The following is a 12,130-nucleotide window of genomic DNA, read 5'->3' on the forward strand; positions in this document are numbered from 1 at the left end:
TAACATGAAGTCCTATGAGTGTCATCTGATGAAGCATCAAAGGTTAGTGATTCATTTTATCTCTATTTCTGATTTTTGTGACTCCTCTCTTTGGCTGGAAAAATGGCTGTGTTTTTTGTGACTAGGTACTGACCTAACATAATCGCATGGTATGCTTTTGTCGTAAAGCCTTTTTGAAATCGGACACTGTGGTGGGATTAACAACACGTTTTTCTTTAAAATGGTGTATAATACATATATTTTTGAGGAATTCTAATTATGAGATTTCTGTTGTTTGAATTTGGCGCCCTGCACTTTCACTGGATGTTGGTAAGGTGGGACGTTAGCGTTACCTCGTTACCCTAGAGAGGTCAACACCCCGGCAGTCCTACAATCTAAGCTAGATGCCCTCAATCTCACAAATTATCAAGGAACCTACCAGGTACAACCCTAAATCCGTAAACACGGGCACCCTCATAGATATTATCCTGACCAACATGCCCTCCAAATACACCTCTGCTGTCCTCAACCAGGATCTCAGCGATTACTGCCTCATTGCCTGTGTCCGAAATGGGTCTGCGGTCAAATGACCACCCCTCATCACTGTCAAACGCTCCCTAAAACACTTCAGCGAGCAGGCCTTTCTAATCAACCTGGCCTGGGTATCCTAGAAGGATATTGACCTCATCCCGTCAGTAGAGGATGCCTGGTCGTTCTTTAAAAGTGCTTTTCTCACCATCTTAAATAAGCACAACCCATTCAAAACATGTAGAACCAGGAACAGATATATCCCCCTGGTTCACCCCAGACCCGACTGCCCTTGACCGGCACAAAAACATCCTGTGGCTTTCTGCATTAGCATCGAATTGTCCCCGCGATTTGCAACTTTTCAGGGAGGTCAGGAACCAATATACACAGTCAGTTAGGAAGCAAAGGCTAGCTTTTTCAAACAGAAATGTGCCTCTTGTAGCACGAATTCCCCAAAAGTTCTGGGACACTGTAAAGTCAATGGAGAAAAGAGCACCTCCTCTCAGCTGTCCACTGCACTGAGGCTAGGAAACATTGTCACCACTGATAAATCCACTACAATTGAGAATTTCAACAAGCATTTCTCTATGGCTGGTCATGCTTTCCTCCTGGCTACCCCAACCCCTACCCCAGTCAACAGCTACACACTCCTGCAGCTAATTGCACAACCGTCCCCAGCTTCTCCTTCACCCAAATCCAGACAGCAGATGTTCTGAGAAGAGCTGCAAAAACCTGGACCCGTACAAATCAGCCGGGCTAGACAATCTGGACCCTCTCTTTCTAAAATTATCTGCCGCCATTGTTGCAACCCCTATTACTAGCCTGTTCAACCTCTCTTTCGTATCGTCTGAGATCCCCAAAGATTGGAAAGCTGCCGCGGTCATCCCTCTCTTCAAAGGGGGGGACACTCTAGACCCAAACTGTTACAGACCTATATCTATCCTACCCTGCCTTTCTAAGGTCGTTGAAAGCCAAGTTAACAAACAGATTACCGACCATTTAGAATCCCACCGTACCTTCTCCGCTGTGCAATCTGGTTTCAGAGCTGGTCATGGGTGCACCTCAGCCACGCTCAAGGTCCTAAACGATATCATAACCGCCATCGATAAAAGACAGTACTGTGCAGCCATCTTCATCGACACTGTCATTCACCACATTATTATCGGCAGACTCAATAGCCTTTGTTTCTCAAATGACTGCCTCGCCTGGTTCACCAACTACTTCTATGATAGAGTTCAGTGTGTCAAATCGGAGGGCCTGTTGTCCGGACCTCTGGCCGTCTCTATGGGGGTGACACAGGGTTCAATTCTCGGGCCGACTCTCTTCTCTGTATACATCAATGATGTTGCTCTTGCTGCTGGTGATTCTCTGATCCACCTCTACGCAGACGACACCATTCTGCATACTTCTGGCCCTTCTTTGGACACTGTGTTAACCTCTCTGGGATATGGGCTAGCATACAGTTAGCACCCCACATGGGCAACATCCAGTGCAAATGCAGAGCGTCAAATTCAAGTAAATTACTATAAAAATTCAACTTTCATGAAATCACACATGCAAAAAACCAAATTAAAGCTACACTTGTTGTGAATCCAGCCAACGTGTCAGATTTTTAAAAAAAACACACCATACGATTATGTTAGGTCAGTACAGAGCCACAGAAAAACACAGCCATTTTTTCCAGCCAAAGAGAGGAGTCACAAAAAGCATAAATAGAGATAAAATGACTCATGGGACTCATTGGACTTCATGTTACACAATACATGTATGTTTTGTTCGATAAAGTTCATATTTATATCCAAAAATCTTAGTTTACATTGGCGCGTTATGATCAGTAATGTTTTGCCTCCAAAACATCCGGTGATTTTGTAGAGAGCCACATCAATTTACAGAAATACTCATCATAACAGAAATACTCAAATATATTGTTGAAAATACATGTGTTATGCATGGAATTTAGACAAACTTCTCCTTAATGCAACTGCTGTGTCAGATTTCAAAAAAGCTTTAAGGAAAAAGCAAACCATGCAATAATCTGAGTACAGCGCTCAGAGACTAAAACAAGCCATACAGATATCCGCCATGTTGTGGAGTCAACAAAGTCAGAAATACCATTATAAATATTCACTTACCTTTGATGATCTTCATCAGAATGCTCTCCCAGGAATCCCAGTTCCACAATAAATGTTTGATTTGTTCGATAAAGTCCATCATTTATGTCCAAATTCCTCCTTGTTGTTCGCTCGTTCAGTACACAATACTGAAAGCCAACACCTGCTTTCCTTCCAGTTCTCTGCTGCCAATGACTGGTACAAATTGCAAAAGTCACTGAAGCTGGAGACTCCTATCCCCCTCACTATCTTTAAGCATCAGCTGTCAGAGCAGCTTACCAATCACTGTACCTGTGCACAGCCCATCTGTAAATAGCCCACCCAACTACCTCATCCACATATCGTTATTTTTTTTGCTCTTTTGCACCCCAGTATTTCTACTTGCACATCATCATCTGCACATCTATCACTCCAGTGTTAATGCTAAATTGTAATTATTTCGCCACTATGGCCTATTTATTGCCTTACCTCCCTAATCTTACTACATTTGCACACACTGTATATAGATTTTTCTATTGTGCTATTGACTGTGCGTTTGTTTATCCCATGTGTAACTGTGTGTTATTGTTTGTGTCGCACTGCTTTGCTTTATCTTGGCCAGATCGCAGTTATAAATGAGACCTGGTTAAATAAAGGTGAAATAAAAAAATTTAAACAAAAAAATGTTGACAGCTTGCTAGCAGCTAGCTGTATGCTAGCCCATCCTTACCTTACTGCTGACAGTATGCTAGCAGTTAGCTGTATGCTAGCCCATCCTTACCTTACTGCTGACAGTATGCTAGCTCATCCTTACCTTACTGCTGACTGTATGCTAGCAGTTAGCTGTATGCTAGCCCATCCTTACCTTACTATTGACAGTATGCTAGCAGCTAGCTGTATGCTAGCCCATCCTTACCTTACTGCTGACAGTATGCTAGCCCACCCTTTCCTTACTGCTGACTGTATGCTAGCAGTTAGCTGTATGCTAGCCCATCCTTACCTTACTGCTGACAGTATGCTAGCAGCTAGCTGTATGCTAGCCCATCCTTACCTTACTGCTGACAGTATGCTAGCAGCTAGCTGTATGCTAGCCCATCCCTACCTTACTGCTGACTGTATGCTAGCAGCTAGCTGTATGCTAGCCCATCCCTACCTTACTGCTGACTGTATGCTAGCAGCTAGCTGTATGCTAGCCCATCCTTTCCTTACTGCTGACTGTATGCTAGCAGTTAGCTGTATGCTAGCCCATCCTTACCTTACTGCTGACAGTATGCTAGCAGCTAGCTGTATGCTAGCCCATCCTTGCCTTACTGCTGACAGTATGCTAGCAGCTAGCTGTATGCTAGCCCATCCTTACCTTACTGCTGACTGTATGCTAGCAGCTAGCTGTATGCTAGCCCATCCTTACCTTACTGCTGACTGTATGCTAGCAGCTAGCTGTATGCTAGGCCTTCCTTGCCTTACTGCTGACAGTATGCTAGCAGCTAGCTGTATGCTAGCCCATCCTTACCTTACTGCTGACTGTATGCTAGCAGCTAGCTGTATGCTAGCCCATCCTTACCTTACTGCTGACTGTATGCTAGCAGATAGCTCTCTCTATTGTCCATTATTTACCTCTCCCACTATGCTAGCTCAGTCAATAGCCCTCTTCACCTCTCCATCCCTGACAGAATGTTAGTTAGCTCACTCTGTAGAATAATTAACCAACTCATCCTCACCTCTCCTCCATCCCTTTCCAGGTGTCCGTCCTCGGTCCTCCATGAGTGCTCCAGAGAGCTACAGGGGGGAGACAGAGAGGGGTACAGGGACACCCTCAGAGAGCCCACCCTTGAGAGTACACGGTTGGCAGGTGAGTCACTCTGCTCCCTATTTTACTCCTACCTCTACATTAGATGACCTCTATATGACCTCTACTGTCTGTCTCCTACCTCTACATTAGATGACCTGTAGATGACCTCTACTGTCTGTCTCCTACCTCCACATTAGATGACCTCTAGATGACCTCTACTGTCTGTTTCCTACCTCCACATTAGATGACCTCTAGATGACCTCTACTGTCTGTCTCCTACCTCTACATTAGATGACCTCTAGATGACCTCTACAGTGCCTGTGGTAACCCTGTAGGACACATTCATCTCATCTCACCCCTCTTCTCTTCCTCCCCCTCTCTACAGAGGCCAAGTGGCACATCCCCTCCACCAAGATCCTCAACTCTCGGAAACAAAGGGATGGGGGCAAGGAGTCACCCAACAAGCAGAACCGGGGGGTAAGTGACTGGGTGTAGGCTGTAGCTATGGGGGTGTCGAAGGCTGGGGTTGTCACATCTCTGGGTGTCTGGTTGGTAGAGACGAGGATGTTAGAGGAGAAAGAGGAGGGTGTCTGGTTGGTAGAGAGGTGGGTGTCTGGTTGGTAGAGAGGAGGGTAGAGAGGAGGGTGTCTGGTTGGTAGAGAGGAGGGTAGAGAGGAGGGTGTCTGGTCGGTAGAGAGGAGGGTAGAGAGGAGGGTGTCTGGTCGGTAGAGAGGAGGGTAGAGAGGAGGGTGTCTGGTCGGTAGAGAGGAGGGTAGAGAGGAGGGTGTCTGGTTGGTAGAGAGGAGGGTAGAGAGGAGGGTGTCTGGTCGGTAGAGAGGAGGGTAGAGAGGAGGGTGTCTGGTTGGTAGAGAGGAGGGTGTCTGGTTGGTGGAGAGGAGGGTGTAGGGTTGGTAGAGATGAGGGTGTCTGGTTGGTAGAGAGGAGGGTGTCTGGTTGGTAGAGAGGAGGGTGTCTGGTTGGTAGAGAGGAGGGTGTCTGGTTGGTAGAGAGGAGGGTGTCTGGATGGTAGAGAGGAGGGTGTCTGGTTGGTAGAGAGGAGGGTGTCTGGTTGGTAGAGAGGAGGGTGTCTGGTTGGTAGAGAGGAGGGTGTCTGGTTGGTAGAGAGGAGGGTGTCTGGTTGGTAGAGAGGAGGGTGTCTGGTTGGTAGAGAGGAGGGTGTCTGGTCGGTAGAGAGGAGGGTGTCTGGTCGGTAGAGAGGAGGGTGTCTGGTCGGTAGAGAGGAGGGTGTCTGGTCGGTAGAGAGGAGGGTGTCTGGTCGGTAGAGAGGAGGGTGTCTGGTTGGTAGAGAGGAGGGTGTCTGGTTGGTAGAGAGGAGGGTAGAGAGGAGGGTGTCTGGTCGGTAGAGAGGAGGGTGTCTGGTTGGTAGAGAGGTGGGTGTCTGGTTGGTAGAGAGGAGGGTAGAGAGGAGGGTGTCTGGTTGGTAGAGAGGTGGGTGTCTGGTTGGTAGAGAGGAGGGTAGAGAGGAGGGTGTCTGGTTGGTAGAGAGGAGGGTAGAGAGGAGGGTGTCTGGTCGGTAGAGAGGAGGGTAGAGAGGAGGGTGTCTGGTCGGTAGAGAGGAGGGTAGAGAGGAGGGTGTCTGGTCGGTAGAGAGGAGGGTAGAGAGGAGGGTGTCTGGTTGGTAGAGAGGAGGGTAGAGATGAGGGTGTCTGGTTGGTAGAGAGGAGGGTGTCTGGTCGGTAGAGAGGAGGGTGTCTGGTCGGTAGAGAGGAGGGTGTCTGGTTGGTAGAGAGGAGGGTGTCTTGTTTTTAGAGAGGAGGGTGTCTGGTTGGTGGAGAGGAGGGTGTCTGGTTGGTGGAGAGGAAGGTGTCTGGTCGGTAGAGAGGAGGGTGTCTGGTCGGTAGAGAGGAGGGTGTCTGGTTGGTAGAGTGGAGGGTGTCTGGTCGGTAGAGAGGAGGGTGTCTGGTCGGTAGAGAGGAGGGTGTCTGGTCGGTAGAGAGGAGGGTAGAGAGGAGGGTGTCTGGTCGGTAGAGAGGAGGGTGTCTGGTTGGTGGAGAGGAGGGTGTCTGGTTGGTAGAGAGGAGGGTGTCTGGTCGGTAGAGTGGAGGGTGTCTGGTTGGTAGAGAGGAGGGTGTCTGGTCGGTAGAGAGGAGGGTGTCTGGTCGGTAGAGAGGAGGGTGTCTGGTTGGTAGAGAGGAAGGTGTCTGGTCGGTAGAGAGGAGGGTGTCTGGTCGGTAGAGAGGAAGTTGTCTGGTCGGTAGAGAGGAAGGTGTCTGGTTGGTAGAGAGGAGGGTGTCTGGTTGTTAGAGAGGAGGGTGTCTGGTTGGTAGAGAGGAGGGTGTCTGGTTGGTAGAGAGGAGGGTGTCTGGTTGGTAGAGAGGAGGGTAGAGAGGAGGGTGTCTGGTTGGTAGAGAGGAGGGTAGAGAGGAGGGTGTCTGGTCGGTAGAGAGGAGGGTGTCTGGTTGGTAGAGAGGAGGGTGTCTGGTTGGTAGAGAGGAGGGTGTCTGGTTGGTAGAGAGGAGGGTGTCTGGTTGGTAGAGAGGAGGGTGTCTGGTCGGTAGAGAGGAGGGTGTCTGGTCGGTAGAGAGGAGGGTGTCTGGTTGGTAGAGAGGATGGTGTCTGGTTGGTAGAGAGGAGGGTGTCTGGTTGGTAGAGAGGAGGGTGTCTGGTCGGTAGAGAGGAGGGTGTCTGGTTGGTAGAGAGGAGGGTGTCTGGTTGGTGGAGAGGAGGGTGTCTGGTCGGTAGAGAGGAGGGTGTCTGGTTGGTAGAGAGGAGGGTGTCTGGTTGGTAGAGAGGAGGGTGTCTGGTTGGTAGAGAGGAGGGTGTCTGGTTGGTAGAGAGGAGGGTGTCTGGTTGGTAGAGAGGAGGGTGTCTGGTTGGTGGAGAGGAGGGTGTCTGGTTGGTAGAGAGGAGGGTGTCTGGTTGGTGGAGAGGAGGGTGTCTGGTTGGTAGAGTGGAGGGTGTCTGGTTGGTAGAGAGGAGAGTGTCTGGTCGGTAGAGAGGAGGGTGTCTGGTCGGTAGAGAGGAGGGTGTCTGGTTGGTAGAGAGGAGGGTGTCTGGTTGGTAGAGAGGAGGGTAGAGAGGAGGGTGTCTGGTTGGTAGAGAGGAGGGTAGAGAGGAGGGTGTCTGGTCGGTAGAGAGGAGGGTGTCTGGTTGGTAGAGAGGTGGGTGTCTGGTTGGTAGAGAGGAGGGTAGAGAGGAGGGTGTCTGGTTGGTAGAGAGGAGGGTGTCTGGTTGGTAGAGAGGAGGGTAGAGAGGAGGGTGTCTGGTCGGTAGAGAGGAGGGTAGAGAGGAGGGTGTCTGGTCGGTAGAGAGGAGGGTAGAGAGGAGGGTGTCTGGTCGGTAGAGAGGAGGGTAGAGAGGAGGGTGTCTGGTTGGTAGAGAGGAGGGTGTCTGGTTGGTAGAGAGGAGGGTGTCTTGTTGGTAGAGAGGAGGGTGTCTTGTTGGTAGAGAGGAGGGTGTCTGGTTGGTAGAGAGGAGGGTAAAGAGGAGGGTGTCTGGTTGGTAGAGAGGAGGGTGTCTGGTTGGTAGAGAGGAGGGTGTCTTGTTGGTAGAGAGGAGGGTGTCTGGTTGGTAGAGAGGAGGGTGTCTGGTTGGTAGAGAGGAGGGTGTCTGGTTGGTAGAGAGGAGGGTGTCTGGTTGGTAGAGAGGAGGGTGTCTGGTTGGTAGAGAGGAGGGTGTCTGGTTGGTAGAGAGGAGGGTGTCTGGTTGGTAGAGAGGAGGGTGTCTGGTTGGTAGAGAGGAGGGTGTCTGTTCGGTAGAGAGGAGGGTGTCTGGTTGGTAGAGAGGAGGGTGTCTGGTTGGTAGAGAGGAGGGTGTCTGGTCGGTAGAGAGGAGGGTGTCTGGTTGGTAGAGAGGAGGGTGTCTGGTTGGTAGAGAGGAGGGTGTCTGGTTGGTGGAGAGGAGGGTGTCTGGTTGGTGGAGAGGAGGGTGTCTGGTTGGTAGAGAGGAGGGTGTCTGGTTGGTAGAGAGGAGGGTGTCTGGTTGGTGGAGAGGAGGGTGTCTGGTCGGTAGAGAGGAGGGTGTCTGGTTGGTAGAGAGGAGGGTGTCTGGTTGGTAGAGAGGTGGGTAGAGAGGAGGGTGTCTGGTTGGTGGAGAGGAGGGTGTCTGGTTGGTAGAGAGGAGGGTGTCTGGTTGGTAGAGAGGTGGGTAGAAAGGAGGGTGTCTGGTTGGTAGAGAGGAGGGTGTCTGGTTGGTGGAGAGGAGGGTGTCTGGTTGGTAGAGAGGAGGGTGTCTGGTTGGTAGAGAGGTGGGTAGAGAGGAGGGTGTCTGGTTGGTAGAGAGGATGGTGTCTGGTTGGTAGAGAGGAGGGTGTCTGGTTGGTAGAGAGGAGGGTGTCTGGTTGGTAGAGAGGAGGGTGTCTGGTTGGTAGAGAGGAGGGTGTCTGGTTGGTGGAGAGGAGGGTGTCTGGTTGGTAGAGAGGTGGGTAGAGAGGAGGGTGTCTGGTTGGTAGAGAGGATGGTGTCTGGTTGGTAGAGAGGAGGGTGTCTGGTTGGTAGAGAGGAGGGTGTCTGGTTGGTAGAGAGGAGGGTGTCTGGTTGGTAGAGAGGAGGGTGTCTGGTTGGTGGAGAGGAGGGTGTCTGGTCGGTAGAGAGGAGGGTGTCTGGTTGGTAGAGTGGAGGGTGTCTGGTTGGTGGAGAGGAGGGTGTCTGGTCGGTAGAGAGGAGGGTGTCTGGTTGGTAGAGAGGAGGGTAGAGAGGAGGGTGTCTGGTTGGTGGAGAGGAGGATGTCTGGTCGGTAGAGAGGAGGGTGTCTGGTTGGTAGAGAGGAGGGTGTCTGGTTGGTAGAGAGGAGGGTGTCTGGTTGGTAGAGAGGAGGGTGTCTGGTTGGTAGAGAGGAGGGTGTCTGGTTGGTGGAGAGGAGGGTGTCTGGTCGGTAGAGAGGAGGGTGTCTGGTCGGTAGAGAGGAGGGTGTCTGGTTGGTAGAGAGGAGGGTGTCTGGTCGGTAGAGAGGAGGGTGTCTGGTTGGTAGAGAGGAGGGTGTGTGGTTGGTAGAGAGGAGGGTGTCTGGTTGGTAGAGAGGAGGGTAGAGAGGAGGGTGTCTGGTTGGTAGAGAGGAGGGTGTCTGGTTGGTAGAGAGGAGGGTAGAGAGGAGGGTGTCTGCTTGGTAGAGAGGAGGGTGTCTGGTTGGTAGAGAGGGGGGTGTCTGGTTGGTGGAGAGGAGGGTGTCTGGTTGGTAGAGAGGAGGGTGTCTGGTCGGTAGAGAGGAGGGTGTCTGGTTGGTAGAGAGGAGGGTGTCTGGTTGGTAGAGAGGAGGGTGTCTGGTTGGTAGAGTGGAGGGTGTCTGGTCGGTAGAGAGGAGTGTGTCTGGTTGGTAGAGAGGAGGGTGTCTGGTCGGTAGAGAGGAGGGTGTCTGGTTGGTAGAGAGGAGGGTGTCTGGTTGGTAGAGAGGATGGTGTCTGGTTGGTAGAGAGGAGGGTGTCTGGTCGGTAGAGAGGAGGGTGTCTGGTTGGTGGAGAGGAGGGTGTCTGGTTGGTGGAGAGGAGGGTGTCTGGTTGGTGGAGAGGAGGGTGTCTGGTCGGTAGAGAGGAGGGTGTCTGGTTGGTAGAGAGGAGGGTGTCTGGTTGGTGGAGAGGAGGGTGTCTGGTTGGTGGAGAGGAGGGTGTCTGGTTGGTGGAGAGGAGGGTGTCTGGTCCGTAGAGAGGAGGGTGCCTGGTTGGTAGAGAGGAGGGTGTCTGGTTGGTAGAGAGGAGGGTGTCTGGTTGGTAGAGAGGAGGGTGTCTGGTCGGTAGAGAGGAGGGTGTCTGGTCGGTAGAGAGGAGGGTGTCTGGTTGGTGGAGAGGAGGGTGTCTGGTTGGTAGAGTGGAGGGTGTCTGGTTGGTAGAGAGGAGGGTGTCTGGTCGGTAGAGAGGAGGGTGTCTGGTCGGTAGAGAGGAGGGTGTCTGGTTGGTAGAGAGGAGGGTGTCTGGTTGGTAGAGAGGAGGGTAGAGAGGAGGGTGTCTGGTTGGTAGAGAGGAGGGTAGAGAGGAGGGTGTCTGGTCGGTAGAGAGGAGGGTGTCTGGTTGGTAGAGAGGTGGGTGTCTGGTTGGTAGAGAGGAGGGTAGAGAGGAGGGTGTCTGGTTGGTAGAGAGGAGGGTGTCTGGTTGGTAGAGAGGAGGGTAGAGAGGAGGGTGTCTGGTCGGTAGAGAGGAGGGTAGAGAGGAGGGTGTCTGGTCGGTAGAGAGGAGGGTAGAGAGGAGGGTGTCTGGTCGGTAGAGAGGAGGGTAGAGAGGAGGGTGTCTGGTTGGTAGAGAGGAGGGTGTCTGGTTGGTAGAGAGGAGGGTGTCTTGTTGGTAGAGAGGAGGGTGTCTTGTTGGTAGAGAGGAGGGTGTCTGGTTGGTAGAGAGGAGGGTAAAGAGGAGGGTGTCTGGTTGGTAGAGAGGAGGGTGTCTGGTTGGTAGAGAGGAGGGTGTCTTGTTGGTAGAGAGGAGGGTGTCTGGTTGGTAGAGAGGAGGGTGTCTGGTTGGTAGAGAGGAGGGTGTCTGGTTGGTAGAGAGGAGGGTGTCTGGTTGGTAGAGAGGAGGGTGTCTGGTTGGTAGAGAGGAGGGTGTCTGGTTGGTAGAGAGGAGGGTGTCTGGTTGGTAGAGAGGAGGGTGTCTGGTTGGTAGAGAGGAGGGTGTCTGGTCGGTAGAGAGGAGGGTGTCTGGTTGGTAGAGAGGAGGGTGTCTGGTTGGTAGAGAGGAGGGTGTCTGGTCGGTAGAGAGGAGGGTGTCTGGTTGGTAGAGAGGAGGGTGTCTGGTTGGTAGAGAGGAGGGTGTCTGGTTGGTGGAGAGGAGGGTGTCTGGTTGGTGGAGAGGAGGGTGTCTGGTTGGTAGAGAGGAGGGTGTCTGGTTGGTAGAGAGGAGGGTGTCTGGTTGGTGGAGAGGAGGGTGTCTTGTTGGTGGAGAGGAGGGTGTCTGGTTGGTAGAGAGGAGGGTGTCTGGTTGGTAGAGAGGAGGGTAGAGAGGAGGGTGTCTGGTTGGTAGAGAGGTGGGTAGAGAGGAGGGTGTCTGGTTGGTAGAGAGGTGGGTAGAAAGGAGGGTGTCTGGTTGGTAGAGAGGAGGGTGTCTGGTTGGTGGAGAGGAGGGTGTCTGGTTGGTAGAGAGGAGGGTGTCTGGTTGGTAGAGAGGTGGGTAGAGAGGAGGGTGTCTGGTTGGTAGAGAGGATGGTGTCTGGTTGGTAGAGAGGAGGGTGTCTGGTTGGTAGAGAGGAGGGTGTCTGGTTGGTAGAGAGGAGGGTGTCTGGTTGGTAGAGAGGAGGGTGTCTGGTTGGTGGAGAGGAGGGTGTCTGGTCGGTGGAGAGGAGGGTGTCTGGTTGGTAGAGTGGAGGGTGTCTGGTTGGTGGAGAGGAGGGTGTCTGGTTGGTAGAGAGGAGGGTGTCTGGTTGGTAGAGAGGAGGGTGTCTGGTCGGTAGAGAGGAGGGTGTCTGGTTGGTAGAGAGGAGGGTGTGTGGTTGGTAGAGAGGAGGGTGTCTGGTTGGTAGAGAGGAGGGTAGAGAGGAGGGTGTCTGGTTGGTAGCGAGGAGGGTGTCTGGTTGGTAGAGAGGAGGGTAGAGAGGAGGGTGTCTGCTTGGTAGAGAGGAGGGTGTCTGGTTGGTAGAGAGGGGGGTGTCTGGTTGGTGGAGAGGAGGGTGTCTGGTTGGTAGAGAGGAGGGTGTCTGGTCGGTAGAGAGGAGGGTGTCTGGTTGGTAGAGAGGAGGGTGTCTGGTTGGTAGAGAGGAGGGTGTCTGGTTGGTAGAGTGGAGGGTGTCTGGTCGGTAGAGAGGAGTGTGTCTGGTTGGTAGAGAGGAGGGTGTCTGGTCGGTAGAGAGGAGGGTGTCTGGTTGGTAGA

General features: G+C 52.5%; 1 protein-coding gene across 2 annotated transcripts in view; it reads left to right on the forward strand.

The window, feature by feature from the left end:
- LOC129862810 (signal-induced proliferation-associated 1-like protein 2) overlaps positions 1 to 12,130 on the forward strand; it is a 145,508-nt gene that overhangs the window by 2,730 nt on the left and 130,648 nt on the right. For both annotated transcript variants that reach the window (XM_055934856.1, XM_055934936.1), the window contains exons 2-3: positions 4,337 to 4,446; positions 4,772 to 4,863. In XM_055934856.1, the coding sequence (XP_055790831.1) occupies positions 4,337 to 4,446; positions 4,772 to 4,863 (202 nt within the window). The remainder of the gene's footprint in view (positions 1 to 4,336; positions 4,447 to 4,771; positions 4,864 to 12,130) is intronic.

This window comes from Salvelinus fontinalis, chromosome 1 (assembly GCF_029448725.1).
Source record: "Salvelinus fontinalis isolate EN_2023a chromosome 1, ASM2944872v1, whole genome shotgun sequence".
In the NCBI taxonomy this organism is placed as follows: Eukaryota; Metazoa; Chordata; class Actinopteri; order Salmoniformes; family Salmonidae; genus Salvelinus; species Salvelinus fontinalis.